At 44.9% G+C, this 24787-nt stretch overlaps 1 protein-coding gene across 5 annotated transcripts in view; it reads right to left on the bottom strand.

Annotated features, from left to right (window-relative positions):
- LOC147125143 (UDP-N-acetylglucosamine--peptide N-acetylglucosaminyltransferase 110 kDa subunit) overlaps positions 1–24787 on the bottom strand; it is a 91862-nt gene that overhangs the window by 12718 nt on the left and 54357 nt on the right. For 2 of the 5 annotated variants that reach the window (XM_085998017.1, XM_085998047.1), the window contains 7 exons: positions 24526–24651; positions 19420–19590; positions 16742–16858; positions 7863–8030; positions 7289–7441; positions 4441–4705; positions 3759–3797 (listed from right to left, as the gene is read on the bottom strand). In XM_085998017.1, the coding sequence (XP_085854143.1) occupies positions 3759–3797; positions 4441–4705; positions 7289–7441; positions 7863–8030; positions 16742–16858; positions 19420–19590; positions 24526–24651 (1039 nt within the window). The remainder of the gene's footprint in view (positions 1–3758; positions 3798–4440; positions 4706–7288; positions 7442–7862; positions 8031–16741; positions 16859–19419; positions 19591–24525; positions 24652–24787) is intronic. The other 3 variants (XM_085998026.1, XM_085998040.1, XM_085998035.1) reach the window with 3 other exon arrangements.

The raw sequence follows: 24787 nt of genomic DNA, 5'->3' as shown, positions 1-24787 counted from the left end.
GAAAAACCCTAGGCACCTCTTCAGGGCCTTGAGGCAGTGGGAGTTCCATAAGGGGACGCATCCGGTCGGGGTCGGGACTGATGACTCCGTGTTCCACAACACAGCCAAGGATGGCGAGGCGGGTTGTGCGGAATATGCACTTCTCCTTGTTATACGTCAGGTTCAGGAGTTGGGCGGTGCAGAGGAATTTTTCGAGGTTTGCGTCATGGTCCTGCAAGTCATGGCCGCAGACGGCCACATTGTCCAGATATGGGAAAGTGGCCTGCAACGCATTTTGATCGACCATCCGGTCCATCTCCCTTTGGAAGACGGAGACCCCGTTGGTGACGCCAAAGGGAACCCTAAGGAAGTGATAGAGGCGGCCGTTTGCCTCAAAGGCAGTATACTGGCGGTCCTCAGGGCGGCTAGGGAGCTGGTGGTACGCTGATTTCAGGTCAATGGTCGAGAAGACACGGTACTGCGCAATCTGGTTGACCATATCAGCTATGCGGGGGAGTGGGTAAGCGTCCAGCAGGGTGTAGCGATTTATTGTCTGGCTGTAGTAGATGACCAGGCGCTGCTTCTCGCCGGTCTTAACGACCACAACCTGGGCTCGCCAGGGGCTGGTGCTGCCCTCAATAATCCCCTCCTTCAGGAGCCGCTCCACTTCGGTTTTAATGAAAACCCTGTCCCCGGCACTGTATCGCCTGCTCTTTGTGGCGATGGGCTTACAGTCGGGGGTGAGGTTAGCAAACAGTCGGGGGGGGGGGGTGACTCTGAGTGTGGAGAGGTTGCACCTGGTGCGCGGCGGGCAGTTTGGAAGCTGCTGGCTGCGGACTGAGTGGGGGGAGGGGTCCACCGTACGCCATCGTAACACTTTTAAGGTGGCACTGAAAATCTAACCCCAGTAGGACGGCAGCGCAGAGGTGGGGCAGGACCAGAAGTTTAAAATTATCGTACACAGTCCCGTCTACTAAGAGTGTCACCACGCAGTAGCCGCCAATGTCCGCCGACTGGGACTCGGAGGCCATAGAAATCCGCTGGTGCGCAGGCAGGACTGGGAGAGAGCAACGCCGCACCGTGTCGGGGTGGATGAAGCTCTCTGTGCTCCCAGAGTCAAAAAGGCAGGTTGTTTCGTGACCATTTACCTTAATGTCCATTGTGGACCGGGCCAGTTGGTGCGGTCTCGCTTGGTCCAGCGTAACGGAGGCCAGCGTAGGGGTCGGTGTGTCGCTGCGGGTATCAGATGAGGCGGTGTTGGGGGCCTGCTGCGTCCCGGCTGGCGTCCAAGATGGCGGCGTCCATGATCCCCATGTGGCTGGAGGCGTCCAAAATGGCTGCTGTTCCGGTGGTTCGCACATGGCTGGGGAGGCCCAAGATGGCGGCCCGCACGCGGCGCTGCTGGGGTTCGGGGTGGCTTTGGCCCTGCAGACGCTGGCGTAGTGTCCCTTCTTCCTGCAGCCCGAGCAGATCGCATTTTTCGCCGGACAGCGCGCTCTGGGGTGTTTGGCCTGGCCACAGAAGTAGCATTTCTGGCCTTGGGACACTGCTGCGGTAGTTGGGCCGTTGCTGTGATGTGGCTGGGGTGGCACGGCGCTATGAGACGGTCCTACCGTGTCCCAGGCTGTCGTTCCCCGCGGCGTCCACGGTGCAGAGGAGTAGGCATCCATGCCCCGGTAGGCTGCGTCCAATGATGGTGCGAGTTCAGAGGCCTTGTTGAGGTCGAGGTCACTCTGCTCCAACAGTCGCTGTCGGGTGTAATTGGACCTGTGGCCCGCTACAAAAGCGTCCCGGATAAGTTCCTCTGTGTACACGGCGGCCTTTACATCCTTACAACCACAGGCCCGGCCAAGCACAGACAGTGCCTGAAGGTATTCCTCGGTCGATTCCCCAGGTTGTTGTTTACGACTCCCCAGGAGGTGCCTGGCGTACACCTCGTTCACTGGGCGCGTGTACTGGTCCTTGAGGAGCTTGAGAGCAGCCGTGTACGAGGTCGCGTCCTGGATGACCGAGTACGCTCGGTGGTTCACTTTGGAGGTCAGGACATCCAGTTTGTCCTCATCCGATTTGACCGTTGCAGCGGAGGCGATCAGGAATCTTCCAAAGCACCTAAGCCAGTGAGCAAACTTGGTGGCTGCGTCCGCCTCCCGATGGTCTAAGTCCAGGCATGCTGGTGTGAGGATCTTCTCCATTATAAAAAAGTCTTGTTAATAAAATTGATGCGCTATCAATTACTCAAAAGACTGAGGTTAAGCGAGTAACTAACAGGCTTTTATTAACAAGAGAATGAAGGTGTGCCTCGAGTGGTCGACCTGTCCAGAATACAGAGGGACTGTGGAGCAGTCACCTTTATACCTGGACTCGTGGGAGGAGTCAGCCGAGGCATGTACAGACATGTACACAGTGGAATACAAACACCCACACAGGCAGGTATAACAGTGGTTTACCACACCCCACAACTGGCATTAAGACTGACAGGCCTGTAGTTACAGTACCTGGTTTCTCGCTCCTGCACCCTTCTTAAATAATGGAGTGAAATTAGCAATTTTCCAGTCTAACTTAATGATTGCAGAATCTAGAGAGCTTTGAAAGATTATGACCAACTCTTCTGAAATGTCATCACTTACTTCTTTTAATACCCTGGGGTGGAAACCATCAGGTCCTGGAGATTTATCCATCCTAAATCCATTACCATTTTGTTACTTACACTGAGTCCATTAAGTTCCTCCCCTTGATTTATTTTTATTTTCTCTTCTATCACTGGTATTTTATCCTTCTCCTCTACTATGAAAATGGATACAAAGTAATGTTCCTGCTAAGGTGCGCGTGCATGCAGCCGCACAGTAATCGGAAAGGTCCCGCGCAGGCTTTTACCTTATAAATACTGCGCATGCGCAGAAATTTAAAGGGACCGCGCATTAAAAGAAATTGGCTGTGCAGAACAAAGCGCAGCTTACAGGGAAGATTGAAACAAAGTACTCATTTAATAACTCTGCCACTACCTTGTTGTCTATTACAGTATCAGCTCTACAACCCTCACAGAACTCTGCTCTCCTCCAATGCTGGCCTCGCGTGCACCCCGAAATCTCTGCAGCCCACCTTTGACGGCCATGTCTTCAGCCGTCTAGGTCCCAAGCTCTGGAATTCCCTTCCTATACCTTTCCACATCTTTTATGAACCTCCTTAAAACCCAACTCTTTGACCAAGCTTTTATACATCCCTCTTAATAGCTCCTTCTTTGGCTTGGTGTTGATTATTGTCTGATTATGCTACTGTGAAGTGTTTTGGGAGGTTTTTCTACATTCAAGGTCCTATATAAATGCAAGTTGTTGTTTACTCAAAGAGTGATAAACAGTTGGAACAAATGTAATAGGCAAGTCAGTGGAGTTACAATTCAAAATGTTAGGCTTTGGTGAGTTGGAGGACTTAAGAGGGATGAGCTCGATGGGGACAGTGATCTTTTCTAGGTTTTGACTTTTTCCTTGTGTTGTCATAATGTGTGTCAAATTCTGGGACAAGAGCACAGAGTGATTTGTATTTTGGACCTACAAGTATTAATCCAATAAGTAGTTATGTGCAATCAGGAACTATACACAAACAGATGGCTAGGAGCTACGAAAAAGGTAGGTCTCCATATATAGAGTTTACATTCTTAGCTCAACCCTAGCAATGTGAAATATAATGGCTATCTTAAAAAAAAATATACACACAACGGTGTCTCCCCAACCCCCTCCCCCCGCAAAAAAAACTTAAGAAAAAAGTAACTGCTGCTCACTTACTTGGACAAATGTGGTTCTCCTCACTCTGTGAGGAGGTCACTGTGATGTAAAAAAATGCAAGTTATTGGTCACATGATGCTTTCTGATGCATACAATGGTAAATATCATGTAACTGGTATTACAAATCTGTTTAAGTGAAATTCACTGTATTGTACAGATTATACGTGGTAAATTCCCAACAAAGTTCTCCCCCTCTCCCAATAATCAGTGAGGCAAAAGCATGGACAACAGTAACAAAAATGGTTAATTTACCATACTGATTACATTACTCAGTCCAAAAAGAGTCATAGACACTATGTTTAGTATCAGCACAATACAATCCAGTCTGACAAATACAACACAGCCTACTTCTGAACTAACAGCTACCAGCATGAGGCCATCTTAGAAAGGACTCACTGGGCACTTCCCTCACCCACAATTATAAATTTGCTATTAGAAGTGGGTGTTCTTCCCTGTTACAGAATGCAAAGAAATCATATTAACAGTCAACTATTTAACAAAGCAATCACCCGATCAGAAAATTAACAGCTGGTGGGTTGTTGGATTTAATTGACAGCAATGAAGCAAGCACAGAGTAATGTACTTAAGCTTGGAGTCGCTCAACACAAATTTTCATTCAAGTAATTATGACTACTGACTTATATTTCTTATATATAAGATAGATACAAAAATTGTTACCCACCGTTGCACATACCTGGCATAGTCACCATTGGTGTCCCTGCCCAGAGTACATCCATTCCAGTAGTGTGTCCATTACAGAGTGGTGTGTCTAGACACACATCAGCCAGCTGTCCTCGCCTCACATGCTCCTCTTTTGGGGCAACAGGTGAAAAGATAATACGGTTAGCAGACAATCCCATGCTTTGGGCGTACTGTTGAATGTTGGGTTCTCCGACAGCAGGGAAGCGAAGTAGCCACAGCACACTGTTAGGAACCCGCTTTAGGATCTGCAGGACAAGGAAGCACGTTTCAAGCATACTTTGTCAAGTGATTCAATATTACTTTTTCACATTTGTACTCCCAACATATCCTTTGCCACATCAATCAATATTTTCCAGGCCTTGGACAATTTTCCCATTATAATGCACCCCAAAGGATTATTTTATGCACTAATATCCAGTACTACAAAATATATTTTTTTCAACACTAGGTCTCCCGCGGCATTGCTCATAAGTTGGATATGCATAATCGTGCTGCTAAGGTGGAGCTATGTTTAAGCTTGCCTTCAGTCCCATTTAAAATCACAAACTCTAATTGCTGCAAGTTAAGCATGAAATCAGAGTGAAATTGATGTTTGGTGAAGGAAGTTTATAAATTAGAAAATGCTTATAAATTCTTGGTTCCAGATCAGGGGAAAAAAGTGTGAAATGACTGTTTTTCTTTATTTTATATACTTGTGACAGATGCTCTCAAAATTAACACACAAAAAATCTATGGCCTGTATTTTACGATGCCTACGGGTATGTACGAGCGTGTACACGCCCCTAGGGACATTGGAAATGCCGGTTTCAGGCATGCGAAGCGCATGCGCTGAAAACCGGCATTTACGATCTGTCAAGAATCCTCTTGACAGATCCTCCACCTGCCCTAGAGAAGGGCACCTGCGGGTGGAGAGTTCCACTTTCTGCAGAACCTCCGCCTGCTGAAAACACAAAAATCTTACGCCTGGTAAAAGCAGGTGTAAGGCCTGCTTTTATCAGCATAAGAGTTTTAAAAAGTAAAATCCACTCATTTATAATTTAAAAATACTTTTAATAAAAGGCAAGTTTATTTTTAGCCCCGTAAAAGACTTCATTTTTTCAAAAAATTAAATTTTAATGAGTTATTTAACAGCAATATTAGCGCGGAATAGCCCAACTTTGTCAGTTTTGCTGATTACACGGATTGCCAGTTATGGGTGGGTGGGGGTGGGGGTGGGGGTGGGGGGGTGGCGTGCCCACAGTGCAGCCAGTGTCAGAGCAGTGAATGACTGACCGCAACTACAGGACTTTCACGTTCGGTCGTGCATGCGCTGCATTCGAAGTTGTGGTCAGTTTCAAAGGGGTAATAACAGTGAACGCTGTTAGTTTGCCGTTATTGCCCACCGCAAATTCTGGCCCAATGATCTTGGAGGTAATTTCTGGAAGTGTTTATGATTAACAACAAAAGCAAGAACGACTACTCAAGAGAATACTGATTGCATGTCACACACTTTCCCACTGACTATCCAAGAAATGAAAAACTACTGATTGAATAATGATTAAAATTACAAATAAATGTTATTAAAGAAGCTATGTTCCAGAGAGGCACAGACATTTATTTACTTATTTATGCAGCTGTGGTATCTAGTATTTATGACAGCAAAACAGCACTTATTTATTGTAATGCAATCTGTTTGTCTTGATCCTGTATTCGTTTTGCACTCATGTATATTACCCTCCCCCACAGTGTATAGTTTCACTTCCTCTTTCCCGACTAACCTGGGAGGTTCCAGGTCTTGGCTCCGCCCCTGACTTCTCTTACATAAAGATCCCAGGATCTGTATGACTCATTCCTGTGAACCAGTCGGCATGTTGAGATGTTAGCTCTGATCTTAGTGATTAAAAGCCAACTTGTTTAAGTCTATAACTTCTAGTTTTGTGGTTATTGAAGGCCCATCATTTATGTTAATTAATTTTCCAGGAGCCAATCACAAAACAATTAATTTAGTATTTGGAGAGACTTCTTAGAACCGTACCAGAACAATATCCTGCACCACCAGTAAGATCATTTAAAAAGCAGCTTTTTCAATTCAATTTCCAGGAGAATAAATACTTCATTATGGACAGAAGGTGATAAGTATCTTCCAGAATAATTCACAAAGGATTATGAACAGGACAAGAATCTTCCAAGCAGGACCTTGCTATTTAATTTTGCTAATGTAGTTATGGCTGAATGGAATGCTCAACCTCCTCCTTTTCCCCTGGCTGGAGAGTCTGGAACTAGGAGTCACAGTCTCAGGATAAGAGGTCGGCCCTATTGGGCTGAGATGATGTGAAATTTCTTCACGCAGTGGGCTGTGAATCTTTGGAATTCTCTACCCCAAAGGGTTCTGAATGCTCAATCGGTGAGTATATTCAAGACTGAGATCGATAGATTTTTGGCCATTAGGGGAATCAATGGATATGGGGATAGGGCAGGAAAGTAAAGTTGATGTAAAAGTTCAGCCATGATCTTACTGAACGGTGGAGCAGGCTCGATGGGCCGTATGGCCTACTCCTGCTCCTATTTCTTATGTTCTTACCTAAAGCTAAACTAGTGCGTCCTTGTTAATATGCTGTTCCAACAGCTCGCCACTGGATCCCTTTTCAAAAATACCCAAGCCGTATCCACTTTTCTGATGACAATTAAAATCATTCTTGTCTGTTACAATTGGCAATCTAGAAATTTCAGTCCTTGCTTTACCCCTTATTCCTCTAAATTTATTTTCCCTTCTAATCACCAAACAATCCCAATTTCACAACTGCATGGAAATCTCTCAATCTTTACTGAACTGTTGGGATGATACTTACACTGGCCCACATTTGCAGGGTAGATGGATCAATCTTGTACAGCTGGTTGAAGTTGCAATAGACAATAGCATCTTCTGGCAGGCCATATTGTGACCGTGTTGTAACGATAATTGTGCGTGGAACCTCCTCTCCAGTTGCAGCCTTGTTATTGATCTGACGAAAGATTGAATACTTGTGAGCTTTTCTGGAAATTAATTAACAAGAGCTAGTTTCACCTGGTATGTCACCTCCACACACAGGCAAAAATCTCTACACAAAGACCTCTAACATAGGCATTTCCCAAAACCAGAATAGTTCCATTTCACCCCCACTGCCGCCACCCCCCCGCCAGACCTGCCAATGGTACACAGCTGCCAGCTGTGAACACAATGAACAAGAACTCAATTATGCCCACCCAAGCTTTATTAAACTTGCTGTCCGACAGACAAGGTACAGTTTGCATGATCATGGACTCTCAATTTCATTAAGGTTCCCCCCACACTACTTTAGAGTTGGTTTGAACTTGCTTATTCCTCTGGTTGCCAGAACCACTCATTTCCTTCCCCCACCAAAGCCCCATTGTGCTCTCACTTACTTGAGTCGTTGCCAGTCCATTGCTGACTGTGAAGCTATTGATTGTGACCTGGATTTGGCCCTGATTGATCATGTTGATTATGGCTTCGGCTGCAGTGTTCATTGGAACAACAGGCATTGAAAGTGCAGAGTTTGTATCAGAGTTGTCTCCACCATCAGGGCACTTTAGCTGTAAACAGCAGTCAAAACATGAAAAGCCAGAAAGCTAAGCTTTGCTGCTTTAGTTATTACACACAAAAATAATGAATGGGAAGAAATAGTTTACAATTTCTGATTATCTGATGTCTGGAAGCATTACAACCAACACTATAAAAGCCCATGTATTAAGACACTCTTAGATGCCACACCTACCATTAACCAAAACCTGCTGCCGCCACCATCACTCTTTGCACCAACTACTCAATTATAAAATTCCAACAGGAAGGGTTTGTTTAGGTTCTACTTTGAGGAGTGCTTCAACGACTGATGCACTCAGTTCTGCTATCAATGACACTTGCAAGTATGAAGAGTGTGACCTTTGTAGTTTTGATTGGACTGGAGAGAAACCTATGTGGGTGCTCTGAGTGGGCATTGGATTAGATGCCCCCTATGCTGTCTAATAAATATGTGGAGCTGATGCTGTGCATTTTTCTGCTTGCTTCATGATGCAGGCATGAGAATACACAGAACCTACAATGTCAACTCCCAGACCATGTGATGAAGCCTTCAAAGTTGCTCAATTTCAACTCACCTAAAGTCATCCTGTTTACAAGAAAACAAATGCTGTCACCTCAAGGGCATTGAAAGTCAACCATTTTTAAACCAAAATACAGTTGCAGTAACTTAAATTTCCAATAAAACAATGAAATCTGCAAAGAAGTGACATCTTGTTTTTCTTTTGTCTACAATTCCTACAACAAGTTACTGTTCATACAGAAAGGGCTCAGAAGCCTGGCAACTTTATGAAACATGAAGTTATAATTTAGCATCCTGTCTCTCCCTCCACCATTACACTTTACTTCATAGTTGTTGTGTATGCACCTTTAAGAGAATAACTGGTCTCAGACTACAGTACCGGCAGTGACCACCCCTGTATAAAAGGCGCTAGCGAGCCTCTGTGTTTTTAGTTTCACTATTGACTTCCACCAGTAAAGACTTATTTTGTTTCACTCCTGCTGTCCGTGTCTCAATCATTCACGGACGTAATACTGGTGACGAGCAAGAAACGAACTTACCTGCAACTCGGCAGCACCTCAGACGACGTTATTGAAGGTCGAAGCCAGAAGAAAATAAAAATAAAATCCAAAGAAACTCGAGAAACGGGCGTCGACCGTGGGCAACCGCCCTCCAAATCGTCGGATTGAAAACTTGCAGGAGAGACTGTCAAGAGGCAGGCTTGGTTCCCCGGTCTGTGGTTTCCCAGCTAATCGGGCTGGTGGCAGGTAGTGCACTGATCCTTCCTGGGCTGCGGCGGGCTAGAGCTCGATCGGGTGGCTTTTCAACGGGGCCGGGCAGCGAGTCGGGAAGCAAAGAGAGAGAGAGAGGGTGGAGCACACCGGGCGCGGCCGGTGCTTCGAAGCTGGGCAGCGTTCGGACCTAAGAGGGAGGGAAGTGTCCCAGAGGATCCGCTCCACGATGGGAAAATAATAAAGAAAAAAAATATTAAACGCGCAAGAAACCGTGGAAAGCAGCGCTAACAACAGCGGGGAAGGCGGCAAAGCGCGGGAGGCGCCATTTTAGATTTGCAAGATGCCGAAGACTGGCTGTATCACTGCTTTTGATAATACAACAGAGGACTGGACCACGTATGTGGAAAGAGTCGAGGTATATTTCGAGGCAAACGAAATAGCGGAGGAGAAAAAGGCATTGATATTGCTAAACTTAATGGGCGCTAGAACGTACGGCCTATTGCGGGACCTAATTACTCCAGCCAAACCGAAGGCGAAGAGTTTTAACGAAATTGTTGCTGTCCTACAGGAACGCCTAAACCCTGCACCGCTGTTGATAGCAGAAAGATTTAAATTCCACAGGAGAACTCAGCACAAAGATGAGAGCAATGCTGAGTATCTTACGGAACTACGCAAGCTATCAAAGCACTGCCAGTTCGGAGCAGGACTGGCAGATACCCTACGGGACAAATTTGTCTGTGGACTCCTGAGTGAAGGAACACAGAAGAAGTTACTCTCAGAAAAGAGCTGGCGCTAGATAAGGCTTTCAGCGTGGCAGTATCGTATGAAGCAGCAGCCAGGGGAGCTGCAGAAATTCAACAAAAACCACAGGAATACGGCACCCACGAAATGACACGGGGATTTGCAAAATGTTATCGCTGCGGCAGAACTAACCATGACCAGAAGGACTGCTGGTCCAAAGACAAAATATGCAGACAACGCGGGAAGATTGGACACATTGCACGAGTTTGCAGGTCTGGGAAGAAGACCAGCGACAACAAAAAGGCCACTAAGGAACCGTACAAGAAAGTACAAAAGATGATGGACTATAGTTCCGAAGACCAGATGAGCGATAGTGAATCCGGGAACGTGAATCCGGGAACAGGAGACTAAGCTGTCTCAAACTTCACAATGTAATCGCAAAAGAGGATCACCAAACCATTTGGGTCACCCTCACGATAGCAGGGTCCCAAGTTAAAATGGAATTGGATACAGGATCAGCGCTAACCGCCATGAATCGACAAGACTACGAGCGGCTATTTTCACACATACCCTCGAGAGAGACATCCATCGTCTTGACAACGTATACGGGGCAAAAAGTATACCCCAGAGGAAAAATAAGGGTGCCTGTCGAATACAACGGCAAGAAAATACGGAAATTGTATCTCTACATACTGCCAAATGGTGGACCACCGTTATTGGGACGGGAATGGATCAGGAAGATAAACTTAGATTGGCACTCCATTCATGCAATGATGGTGGACAGTAAAAAAGATGAAGACGTCACTCCTGGACGATTGTCAACAATCTTAGCTAACGCCAAAGAGGTATTTCAACAAGAACTGGGCACGCTTAAAGGCGTAACCACCTCGATAAAAATAGAAGAGAATGCAGTTCCCAAGTTTTTCAAAGCAAGACCGGTACCATATGCAATTCGCCCAGCCGTCGAGGCAGAGCTGGAGAATCTGGAGAAGGCGGGCGTGTTGTCTAAGGTCGACTGGAGCGAGTGGGCGACACCCATCGTTCCGGTCATGAAGAAAACGTTAAGCAATAAGTCCGGGGAGCCAAGGAAGATTCGCATCTGTGGGGATTTCAAGGTGACGGTGAACCCCGTCCTTCACACAGTACAATATCCTCTTCCAAGGATAGAAGACATCTTCGCCTCACTGTCTGGAGGGAAGCGTTTTACAAAAATTGACCTAGCACAAGCATATTTGCAGATGGAGGTTGAAGAGTCCTCTAGGAAGTATCTCACGATAAACACTCACAAAGGTCTTTACCAGTATCATCGATTGGTATTCGGAGTAGCATCGGCTCCGGCGATATGGCAAAGAGCGATGGAACAAGTCCTGCAAGGGATTCCGGGGACTCGGTGTTACTTGGACGACATCCTTGTGACAGGTGAAGATGACAGTGAACACCTTAACAACCTATAACAGGTGCTCACTAGACTACGGGAACATGGGCTGCGAGCCAACCGCCCCAAGTGCGAATTTTTAAAGAAACAGATATCGTATTGTGGCCACGTGATTGATGAAGAGGGGTTACATAAGTCCCCTGACAAAATTGAAGCGGGTTGTTAAGGCCCCAGCGCCTGAAAATGTGTCGCAACTGAGGTCATTCCTCGGATTGGTGAATTACTATCATAAGTTTTTGCCGAATTTGTTGACAATTTTGCACCCACTGAACGCCCTGCTACGAACGGGGGTAGCATGGAAATGGAGCGATGATTGTAAGCGTGCTTTTCAGAAGAGTAAGGACTTAATCACTTCAAGGGAAGTATTGGCTCACTACAACCCAGCACTGCCGATCAGACTGGCGTGTGATGCGTCTCCCTACGGCATTGGGGCAGTACTGTCACATAAATTCCTTGATGGTTTAGAGGGGCCGATAGCTTTTGCGTCACGCTCGTTAACTTCTGCCGAGCGTAACTACGCCCAGATTGACAGAGAGGCCCTCAGCCTAGTGTGGGGGGTGAAGAAGTTCAATCACTACCTGCACGGTCAAAAATTTACTCTACTAACCGATCATCAACCTCTTGTCTCCATTTTCAACCCTCAGAAGGGTGTACCGATAATGACAGTGCAACGGCTGCAGAGATGGTCCCTTTTCCTAGGGGCACACCAATATGACATCGAGTACAAAGGAACTAAACAGCATGGAAATGCTGATGGATTGTCACGCCTACCGTTGCCGACGGTGGAAGAAGACCTTGCAGTGGATCCAATGGAGTTATTCCACTCGACCATAGTCGAATGTCTCCCTGTGACGAATGCAAACATAGAAAAGGAAACACGGAATGACCCGACACTATCACGGGTCTATGATTTAACGGTGAAGGGATGGCCAGCACATGGCGAACCACTGCTGCCAGCATTCTCGCCGAGAAGAGAACAGCTGTCAGTGTGCAGAGGAACCTTGATGTGTGGATCCATAGTAGTAATTCCACCTAAGTTGACGGATAGAGTGCTCAATGAGCTTCATGAGGGTCATCTGGGTGGGGTAAAAATGAAGAACTTAGCCAGAGCGTTTGTGTGGTGGCCGGGAATCGATAGAGAAATCGAAGAGATGACCAAGAGCTGTGCAGGATGCCAGAAGGTCCAAAACACCCCACCACAAGCTCCTCTGCATCCATGGGAATGGCCCTCATCTCCATGGCAAAGGGTGCACATTGATTTTGCTGGTCCCTTCATGGACTCGATGTTTTTAATTGCGGTGGATGCACATTCAAAGTGGCCAGAGGTAATAAAAATGTCCTCAACCACCACGGAAAAAACTATCACAGTTTTACGAACCATATTCGCCAGGAATGGGCTGCCTGAACAGATTTGCTCTGACAATGGACCACAGTTTGTGTCTGAAGAGTTCCGGAGGTTCTTAAAGAACAATGGTGTTGAGCATTACACATCTGCCCCATATCATCCAGCCACTAATGGATTGGCCGAAAGGTTTGTCCAAACATTCAAGAAGGCTATCAAGGCAATGTGTAATGAAGATATACCCCTACAACACAAGGTGGACAACTTCTTGTTTGCCTACTGGAATGCGACACATGCGGTTACCAACCAAACCCCAGCCATGATGTTCTTCAATTGAAGACTACGATGCCGCTTGGATTTGGTTAAGCCAAACGTCCGAAGAGATGTGGAGAACAGGCAGTTTCAGAATATGAATGAAAGGCCGACCAGGAGTTTTAAGATAGGTCAACCAGTTTTGGCCCGGGACTACCGCACTGAGAAATGGCAGCCAGGAACGATTTGTACACGGCAAGTACCTCTCATGTATACCGTGGACATTGGAGAGAGCATTGTAAGACGCCATGCTGACCAGATTCTAGAGTCACTGGAAAACGTTAACTCCACACCACGATCTGATACACCTGGCAATGAAATCGACGTACAAATTGCAGCTACCGCAGAATCGGTGATATTGGAAGCAGATGAACCAAACAACGACATTGATCTCGACTCAACATTGCCAGAAGAACCTGATACCCCAAAGAGGCGTTATCCAGACAGAATCAGGAAGCCTCCTCAAAGACTGAACCTATAATTGCTTAAACTTAACCAATGTATCTAGCAACCGTAATTGTGATTGTAATTAGTTACCATTTAGTTGTTAAATGAATGTTATGTACTGTTTATCTAAAAAGGGGAGGAATTGTTGTGTATGCACCTTTAAGAGAATAACTGGTCTCAGACTGCAGTACCGGCAGTGACCACCCCTGTATAAAAGGCGCTAGCGAGCCTCTGTTTTTAGTTTCACTATTGACTTCCACCAGTAAAGACTTATTTTGTTCCACTCCTGCTGTCCGTGTCTCAATCATTCACGGACGTAATAATAGTGATTAAGCATATCAAGTCCCGTATGCTGCAATTGATACACAGGTTTTGATATGCTTCAATTGGTGGGGCTTGCCATCATCTTGCTCTTCCCAACTACCACTATATATAACTGTAGGTTAAGGATGATAAGTTTTGCAATAATGGAAGTGGAGCCTTCCCATACTGTGCAACAAAAGAGAAAATGTTGAGAGCCATGTTACAAATTCAAGCCTATCGTAGATATGCCCTAGGGCTTAGTGGTGCCAGTCACTTAAAAAGTAGGCACTCTGACCACTTAACATGTAAACTAATTTCTGCTGCTTTATAACTACTTGTGCAGTAGCAGGACAAGAGTGTAATAATGAAACAGCCTTGTGATTCAGACCGGACAAGTGTACCCTTCAATCTCTCCGAAAGTGGAGAGAGTTAACACCGGATGAGGCGAAATTTTAAATCTTAAGATGCTTTACTGCAGAGAGTAAGAAAAACAGAGAACAATGGGATTGGTAAGAATCATGGTGTGGATATAGGGCTAGAGGGACTGGTTTTCAAATTTGATGATACTAAAATAATAAATAATTCTGAGGACCCAAGGAAGCTGCAAGGGGATAGTGACAACATGGTGCAATGGACAAAAAGTGGCAGATGGAATTTCATGCTAGTGACTATTAAGTGGTACATTTTGATTAAAAAAAAGTAATACAGGAAACTTTGTGCTATCCGGCACCGACGGGACCGAGCTGTTGCCATCCCATCAAAATTGCCGGACAAACCAGCGCTAATGTTGAAACACAGAGATTTTGAGCTCCGTATCTGGCAACAAACCCTGTTGCTTAGCAACAGCTTCTAAACAGTCGGCCGTACCTTGCAAGCGTCTCTGTAGCTTAGCAACAGCTTCAGCGAGACCTTGCAGAGCCTGACTGGTGAAAAAAAAGCAACGAAAAGAAAAAAAAACGAACGAAACGGCTCCTGATTTTTGCCGGTAGCTCGAGCATTCCGGGCAGTTAACCTCCGGATAAACCAAAGTTTCCTGTATTCTTTAAATGGATGAAAGTTGTGTGATGTGGAATAGCAGAGAAAGCACCAGCAACTCAAGTGGATATGACCATTGAAAAAAAACTAATGAAATACTGGGCTTTAATGCAAGGGGTATAGAATATAAAAGTCGAGATGTTTGATGAATCTATATAAAAAAAACTTAAGTAAAACTACAGTTGGAGTTGTATGTGCAGTTTTGAGCTCCACACTATCGGAAGGATATTGAGGCAATAGAGAGAGGACATTGCAGATTCACCAGCATGCTGCCTGGTATGAAGAGACACAAATATTAAGACAGACTTGAAAAATTGGGACTGTTTTCTTTAGAACAGAGGAGAATAAAGGGTGATTTGATAGAGGTATTCAAAATGAAGAAGGGATGAGCAAATTAGATGGAAACATTGTTTTCAGTGGCTTAGGGTCTAGAATGAGGGGGCATAAATACAAGATTAAATATGAGAGATTTAGGACAAAGAGCAGGAAAATTTTCATTTAATATACAGAAGGTTTGTAGGACTGTGGAATGTTAGTAATTAAAATAGAGAGCACGTCAATGTTTAAGAATAGGTTAGACAGCAGATTGAAGGGGCTAGATGGGTGATTGAAGAAAAGGGTTATAAAGTGATATGGGAACAGGGTGGCACATGGGATTAGGAGGATAAACACCAATATTAAGTGATTATGCTGAACGGCCCATTTCCGTGTTGTAAATTCTATGAGTTGCTTGATGGAGTTGGTACCGTTACAAAGATAAAAGAACATGCAATACTAGCCCATTGGTCATAAGAAAATAAGAAATAGGAGCAGGAGTAGGTCAATCGGCCCCTCCAGCCTGCTCCGCCATTTAATAAAATCATGGCTGACCTTCGACTTCACTTTTCTGCCCTATCCCCATATCCCTCGATTCCCTTAGTGTCCAAATTGGTCATCCAATTCAACTTAAAAGCGCAATCTCTCTGTACCCTGTTCTACCAATCAGGGGAGTTGTTCGTTCCTTTCTGCTGCTCGACTCACTCCTGGTGTCTCTATTCTGATTTTTAAAAGCCTCTCTCTCGCAGCCCCTGATGAAATTTAAAAAAAGGTTTCCAACACCAAGGTGCAAAGTCATCTACTGAACAACCAGACCAGGTGCATGAATTGTTCATCATTTTGGTCTCTGACAGAACTTCCTATCTTGCATTGTAAATACCATTAGTTTGCCTATTGATGCTTCTGAAGGTGGACTAAGTTAACACTGGGTGAACAGAAGTTTGGTTTGAATTATAAACTGCTTTATTGCACAATGGTGCCATGCACCCCACTTTTGGCAAATTTTTGCTAAAACACACATCTTAACATAGCAGTGTCCAAACACTTTGTGAAAAAACAGCCAAAGATTCCTGAACCGTGACAGGTCAGTCACTTTACCCTTGCTTAGCAGTGTGAGTAAGCTCTGTTGCCATCAAGATGAAACTGGCTTGTCAAAAGTTGCTGGGAAGACTAAATTAAAACTGAAACATCAAAAAAATGTTTAATTCTCAATTCCCACTGAAGGAAATAAATAAATGAGTGAAATAAAAATGAAAATTAGTAAAAGGCAACAAAGTATTTTACACAATCTGTAATATATCAAAATTCTAGAGCCAATAGCAACCTTGAACTTCATTCTGAGATCAGAGTAGACGGGACCGCTTAATTTGTAGTTTAGAAAAAGGCGCAAACTTTATGCAGCTCCCTACATCACAAAAGGCTGCTCTCCAGCCAGTTTCGGTGCTGAGATCAGTGAAACTGCTACAGATCAATTATATTCCACACTTGTCTACTTCAACTTAGTACAGTATAAGTTGTTCTAATCCATGCAGCACCATACTGTGCTACTTACATATGCTTACCTTCACTACTTTGACATCAGGCAGGCTGTCCAGGAATGCCTTCAGATCAATACCGTTCAGAACAATTCTATTATCGTAAATGTGTCCATTTGACTTGAAGTCAATCACTGCCTTTTTCTAAAGCAAGAAAAACACCTTTAATTTACAAAGCACCAGACCTGCAAAGTTTGTCAGTTAAAGAGCAAGAGATAAAAAGCAATGAACACCAACTGCTGGTTTCAAAGGTGCACTTGATTCCACTCAAGAGGCAAGGGTGTTCATTTAATATATGCAATCACTTTCACATTACAGGAAACTTTGTGTTATCCGGAGGCTAAATGTCCGGCAAGCTCGAGCCACCGGCAAAAATCAGGAGCCGTTTTGTTTCTCGTGGCTTTTTTTTTCCAACAGTCAGGCTCTGCAAAGTCTCTCTGAGGCTGTTGCTAAGCGACAGAGACGCTTCCAAGGTACGGCCGACTGTTTAGAAGCTGTTGCTAAGCAACAGTGTTTGTTGCCAGATACGGAGAAAGCTCCGTATGCTTCAACATTAACGCTGGTTTGTCCGGCAGTTTTGAGGGAACGGCAACAGCTCGGTCCCGTCGGTGCCGGATAGCACAAAGTTTCCTGTAGTATGCAGTACTAACAATGGCCTAAGCATGAATAAGGAAATATCCATCCACCTAACGTAGGGGAACATCTCCAAATATCAACGCACAGAATTGCAGAGCTATGGGGAAAGAGCAGGGTAGTGTGACTAAATGGATAGCTCTTTCAAAGAGCTGGCACAAGCACAATGGACCGAATGGCCTCTTTCTGTGCTGTACAATTCTATGATCTTTTACTTCCTTGTCTACTTGTTCCGACCTCTAAAACATCAGCTAGTGACAGATGTGAGAGTGCGCCCATTGCATCAGTGTCAGAAGTTAGGCTGCCAGGAACTTGTAATATACAGTTGTGTTTGCCAAGCCCAACAACTCAAAATACTGTCCTTGGTGGGTTGGCAGGATTAGACTATTCCTAGTTTTTCCTTGCCTAAATTATATTTTTTAAACTGTTTCTGGATGTAGTATTATACAAATAGTGCATACAGAACAAAATTGTACATATATAATCCTTCTGGGGTCAGGGAGATGAAGTAAAACCAGCACCAGCAGTAAAACTTTGGCTGAATTAGTGAGTCACCATGACAGAGGGACTGCCCAATCGGGAAGCAAAATTCCATAAGTCATCACCAAGGGCGAATGGAACAAAGCGCAGAAGCAACACATTCCTTTCTACCATGATCTCCATCCAGGATCTCACTGAAGTAAGGGATTTCCAGCAATACTATAATTAAGAAACCAGATTTGTGGAGACTTAATCTGACATACTTTAAACTGGAAAATTTCCTGTTAATTAAATTGCTATACATTTGTGCAGCACTAGGTTTTTGTGACATACAGGAAGCAAGTCACAAAATTTCTAGTAAACTACACCTGCCTTTATAGTAATGTTACTCTTTTCACAATTCTATGCAGCATAAAGTATGGACACAATCTGATGTGATGCATGAAATCAGGAATGCTTGGAAGAAGCAACAGTTTATATTGCAGCTCACATGACAAATCAAATGCACATCAGAAAAACTGTCAAATTACTGATAGCCTGAGGATGCTCACAATGAATTTTGTGTATTACAGGAAACTTTCTGGTATCCGGCACTGACGGGACCAAGCTGGTGCCAGTCGATCAACACTGCCGGAGAAACCAGCGCTAATGTTAAAACATATGGAGCTTCTGAGCTCCGTATCTAGCAACAAACCCCGTTGCTTAGCAACAGCTTCAAAACAGTCGGCGCAGCTTGCAAGCGTCTCTGTAGCTAAGCAACAGCTTCAGCTAGACGCTTGCAGAGCCAGGAATGGAGAAAAAAAGCAACGAAAAGTAAAAAAAAGTTATCTGAACCGACTCCTGAATTTTGCCGGTGGATAGAGCATTCCGGAGATTTAACCTCCGTTTAAACGAAAGTTTCCTGTACATATATTTGCCACAGCATATTGTGGAAGAGAGACTGTGAGGGCAGCACCATACAGTGCAAATGTATACTGGACACTATACCAAGGAAAAATAGATCAATGTGCTGACCACGGTTATGAGTCCAGAAAAATCCACACCAGAAGCTGGGGTGTTCTGATTAATTGTAATCGCCATGATGGTCTAAAATTATAGCCACTTGTCTGACTCTACTGAACCAAGTCCAAAATAATGTACTAAAAGACTGCCCTTCTTCCCAATAATCTTGCTAACATAGATCCAGCATTTCAGGAATGCACCGTTGTCACTGCATAAAGGATGTTACACATCCAATATTTCACTGGCCATTCCTCAAGTTTAAAATTGTATTTGCCAGCTGGTTTGTGATGTGCTACTGAACGGTCAAAACATTTCAATATAATGCTTTTAAAAATAAATATACAACAGGTTGCAGAGTACTTTGGAGCACAAAGTGCTACGGTTCAAGTTTGTGCCCATAATTCCTAATATTAAATTTCATAGTCTCTAGTATGGCAACAGCAGACATAGCAGCTGTGGCAGTGGGTCATTCTCACTCACTTCACAGCTCAGGTTTACAGGTGCCATGAGGAAAATGTGGGAATGGATCTTATATCCAACTACTCAACCAGGACATGGACAGTCACGGGAAAGCCAGTTCAGTACATTACCTTCAGGTGTGGAAACATGTTGGCATGATCTCCAATAAAAAAGGTGTTGGGCATGTATGCCAGCTTCTCGGAGTACTGCTCTGCCAGATCAAGTGGCGATGTTTCCTTGTCAGTGATGATGTAATCCATGAACGGGGCTCCACTTGTTCCAGGATAACCGAGCCACATTGCCTGCGGAAGCAAAGCCGTACTTCAATACTACTTCACCATTAACCTTTCCACCAAACGACAAAGATCACTATATCCAAAATGTATTTATCAGAATGCCAAGCACTGAATTCAACATGGAGTGACCAACATAAATCTAGCACAAAAACAAAATAGTGCATTTGCTGGAAATCAAATTAAAACAGAAAATGCTGGAAATACTTAGCAGGTCAGGCAGCATCAGAGGAGAAGCAAAGTTACCATTCTAGGCCGATGACCTGTCAGAACTGATGAAAGATCATCGACCTGAAATGTTAACTTTGTTTCTCTTTCCACAGATGTTGCCTGACCAGCTGGGTATTTCTAGCATTTTCTGTTTTTAATCACAAATCTAGCTCCTGGTTCATCTATAGAAGACATCTCAAGATCCGTGCTGCGCTAATTATGTAGCAAAAGGAAGCAGGACATGGCAGTGCCTTCACAAGATAAATACTCCCATCCAAAGAGAATTGATATTTACATTTATACAGCACTTTTAGTGTAGCAAAAGGTTCCAATGCACTTCGTTAAGAGGGATCATCAACAACAACTTCCATTTATATAGCGCCATTAACATAGTAAAACGTTCCAAGGCACTTAACAGGAGCATTATCACAAAATTTGACACCGAGCCACATAAGGAGATATCAGGACAGTCAAAGAGGTAGATGTTAAGGAACATCTTAAAAGGATAGTGAAGCAGAGAGGTTTAGGGGAGGAATTCCAGAGCTTAGGGCCAAGGCAGCTAAAGCTTGGCTGCCAACAGTAGAGCGATTAAAATCGGGGATGCGCAAGAGGTCAGTATTGGAGGAGCAGAGAGATCTTGAAGGCTTGTAGGACCGGAGAAGGTTACAGAGATGAGGAGGGGCGAATCCATGGAGGGATCTGAAAAGAATGGGAATTTTAAAATTGCGGTGTTACTGGACCGGGAGTCAATGTAGGTCAGTGAACACAGGGGTGATTGATGAACGGGACTTGGTGCGAGTTAGGATACAGGCAGCAGGGTTTTGGATGAGCTCAAGTTTATGGAGGGTGAAAGATGGGAGGCTTTCCAGGAAAACACTGGAATAGTCAAGCCTAGTGGTTACAAAGACATGGATGAGGGTTTCAGCAGCAGATGAGCGGAGGCAGGGGCGGAACGGGCGATGTTAGAGGTGGAAATAGGCGGTCTTAGTGACGGCTCGGATATGTGATCGGAATCTCATCTTGGGGTCAAATATGACACCAAGGCTGCAAACAGTCCATTTCAGCCTCGGACAGTTGCCAAGGAGAGGGATGAGTTGGTGGCAATGACCGAAGACAATGGCTTCGGTCTTCCCAATATTTAGTTGGAAGAAATTTCTGCTCATCCAGTACTGGATGTCAGACAAGCAGTCAAACAAGTTAGAGACAGTGGAGGGGTCGAGAGAGGTGGTGGTGAGGTAGAGCTGGGTGTTATCGGTGTACATGTGGAAACTGACACTGTGCTTTTGGATGTCACCAAGGGGCAGCATGCAGATGAGAAATAAAAGGGGGCCAAGGATAGATCCTTGGGGGACAGCAGAGGCAACAGTGCGGGAGTGGGAAGAAAAGCCAATGCCGGTGATTCTCTGGCTACGGCTGGATAGATAAGATTGGAACCAGGCATGTGCAGTCCCACCCAGCTGGATGACAGTGCAGAGGATGGTGTGGTCACCCATGTCAAAGGCTGCAGAAAGGTTGAGACGGGATAGCTTGCCACTATCACAGTCACATAGGATGCCATTTATGACTTTGATAAGAGCTGTTTCGGTATTAAGGAAGTGGTATCAAGTCACTTAGAAAATCTTAACATGATTAGGCAGAGTCAACGTGGTTTTATGAAAGGGAAATCATGTTTGACAAATTTATTTTTTTGAGGATGTAACTAGCAGGGTAGATAAAGGGGAACCAGTGGATGTAGTATATTTGGATTTCCAAAAGGCATTAGATAAGGTGCCATATGAAAGATTACACAAGATTAGGGCTCATGGGGTTGGGGGTAATATAGTAGCAATGGATGGAGGATTGGTTAACGGACAGAAAACAGAGAGTAGGGATAAACGGATCTTTTTCAGGTTGGCAGGCTGTTACTGGTGGGGTGCCGCAAGGATCAGTGTTGGGGCCTCAGCTATTTACAATTTATATTAATGACCTAGATGAAGGGACTGAGTGTATGTTTGCTGATGATACAAAGCTGGATGGGACAGTAAGCTGTGAGGAGAACACAAAGAGCTGGATTTTACCAGCCCTGAGGCGGTGGGGTTGGAGGGGGACTGCTGGGAAAAATCAAGAAGAATGCGAGCGGGTCCCGAACCCGCTCCCAACCCGCCTCCAACCAATCTTCCCGTGAGTCGGGTCTTCGATTTGCGCTGGGACCCGACTCCTAGCGGCAGGAAGAGGATTATAGCCACTTAACAGGCAGATAAGAGGCTTTTTCCAATTTTGTGACTTCTGCTTCGGGCTTCCCGCCGCCAGGGTAAGTGAGGCATGCTGTGGGTCTGTTGTAATGTTTGTGTGTAGATGACCGCTGCAGGAGTGGTGTGAAGGATGCAATGGGACACTGGTGACTATCAGAGGTAAAGAAATGTTGGGAGTGTCATTTTTAATGTGTTTAGATTTTTCTGTAGGTGACTAGCTTTGAAGTGTTTGTGTGGCCTCACCTCATTGGGTGAAAAGTGAGTGCACGAAACAACATCCTGAATAAGCTAACACAAGATGGGGAGCAAGCCCGAAAACATTGCGAACCAGTGCACTTGCTCTTTGCTATTCCACTGCCGAATACGCCTGCCCTGCATGGGAAAGGTCTACTCATGCCAAGAAGATGGATGCCGTTCTGAATGCAAGCTGCCGATTTATCACAGGTTGCTTAAAACCAACAACCTATATATCCTGGCGGGTATCGCTCCCCCTGATATAAGAAGAACGGTAGCCAGCAAGAAAGAGCGACTCCGTCAAACATCAGATGAGAGGCACCCTCTGCATTGTCATACACCTACACCCAGCCGCCTAAAGTCAAGGAAGAGCTTCATGAACAGTGTTGTTCCATTACAATCAACCTCATCTGAAGCCCGCATCGCCTTGTGGAAAGACCAGCTCGCCAGTCTTGAACAACCCCCAGCGATGGAAATTTTACCTGATGAAAGCCTTCCCCCAGGAGCTAATTGCAACTGGGCAATCTGGAAGTGCCTTAACAGACTTAGGACCGGTGTAGGTTGCTCAAAGGTGTCACTAAGCAAATGGGGATATTCAACCAGCCCGACAACTTGTGAACGTGGAACTGAGGCACAGACTATGCAACATCTCCTGCAATGCCCATCGTTAGAGGAACCCTGCACTGTTGCAGATCTTGCCGAATCCAACAAGGCGGCGCAAAAATGTGTCCAGTTCTGTCTGGGCTATGTATAGACTGTCTGTGGACACGATAAGAAGACGACCTCATTGGGAGAAGTGACAGATCGCTTTTGTACCCTCACCTGCAGCTGCCATCCGTTTTATCCTAAGGAGAGCGTCATTGGAAAGCCTGGGTGAAAAGGCTCACCTTTATACTGTCAAAAAGAAATGTTTCATGTCCCTTTAAGAAAACCAGCAGATGAAGCATCATCAACTAATGTCATGTGACACCGGCTTTCCCTTAATTGGCTGGCAAGACCACAGGGCAGGCTTAACAAGGCCAATCAGGGGAAAATAGCGTTGGCGCGTCGCCGGGGGCAGGACTAGAACCCAGAAGGCAGCCGTCCCGCCCCCCCAACTCGTCTCGGTAAGTAAAATCCAGCCCAAAGAGTCTGCAAAGGGATATAGATAGACTAAGTGAGTTGGCAGTAAGGTGGCAGATGAAGTATAATGTAGGGAAATGTGAGGTTATTCACTTTGGTAGGAAGAACAGAAAAACAGAATTTTTTTAAATGGTGAGAAACTTTCAAATGTTGGTGTTGAGAGAGATTTTGGTGTCCTCCTGCAAGAAACACAGAAAGTTAGCATGCAGGTACAGCAAGCAATAAGGAAGGCAAATGGCATGTTGGCCTTTATTGCAAGGGGGTTGGAGTATAGGAGTAAGGAAGTCTTACTACAATTGTACAGGGCCTTGGTGAGACCACACCTGGAGTACTGTGCACAGTTCTGGTCTCCTTATCTAAGGAAGGATATACTTGCCTTGGAGGCAGTGCAACAAAGGTTCACTAGATTGATTCCTGGGATGAGAGGGCTGTCCTATGATGAGATTGTGTAGAATGGGCCTATACTCTGGAGTTTAGAAGAATGAGAAGTGATCTCATTGAAACATACTGATTCTGAAGGGGATTGACAGGGTAGATGCTGAGAGGCTGTTTCCCCTGGCTGGAGTGTCTAGAACTAGGGGGCATAGTCTCAGGATAAGGGGTAGGCCGTTTAAGACTGAGATGAGGAGGAATTTCTTCACGCAGAGGGCTGTAAATCTTCGGAATTCTCTGCCCCAGAGGGCTGTGAATGCGGAGTCTTTGAGTATATTCAAGGCCGAGATAGATATTTTTGGACTCTAGGGGAATCAAGGGATATGGAGATCGGGCGGGAAAGTGGAGTTGAGGTCGATGATCAGCCATGATCTTATTGAATGGTGGAGCAGGTTTGAGGGGCCGTATGGCCTACTCCTGCTCTTACTTCTTATGTTTTTAATGTGGCAGGGGCGGAAACCTGATTGGAGGGATTCAAATATGGAGTTCTGGGAAATATGGGGATGGATTTGGAAGGTGACAACACATTCAAGGACTTGAGAGGAAAGAGAGGTTGGAGATGGGGTGGTAGTTTGTAAGGACGGAGGGGTCAAGGGTTGTTTTTTTGAGGAGATAAATAAAAGGTAACCAAATCATTACATCAAAGCATGATGTAATGATTTGATTACTTTTTGTTTACATCATAAACACACAAATGATTTAATTAGTTACAGACCTGTATAGGAGCTGGACGTAGAGCAAAGAGTTCATTCCGCGCTCCTTTCGTGTATCCATTCATGTTAACAAGAATGTGAATCCCATCCTGATGAATACGATCTGCTGCTTTGCCATTGCATGGTATCTGCACACAAAGATGCAACAAGAAAATGTACTTTACAGGAAACTCACAATGACGTTTAATACTGCATTTTATTGGATGATAGAACATTAAGAAGCCTTAGCAATACATCAGTTTTCTGCGACAACATAGAATATTT

This window comes from Somniosus microcephalus, chromosome 1, assembly GCF_052327205.1.
Source record: "Somniosus microcephalus isolate GS21.2 chromosome 1, FLI_Smic_1.0, whole genome shotgun sequence".
Taxonomy (NCBI): Eukaryota; Metazoa; Chordata; class Chondrichthyes; order Squaliformes; family Somniosidae; genus Somniosus; species Somniosus microcephalus.
The sequence above is the reverse complement of the archived record's forward strand: the minus strand, read 5'-3'. Positions and strand labels throughout refer to the sequence as shown.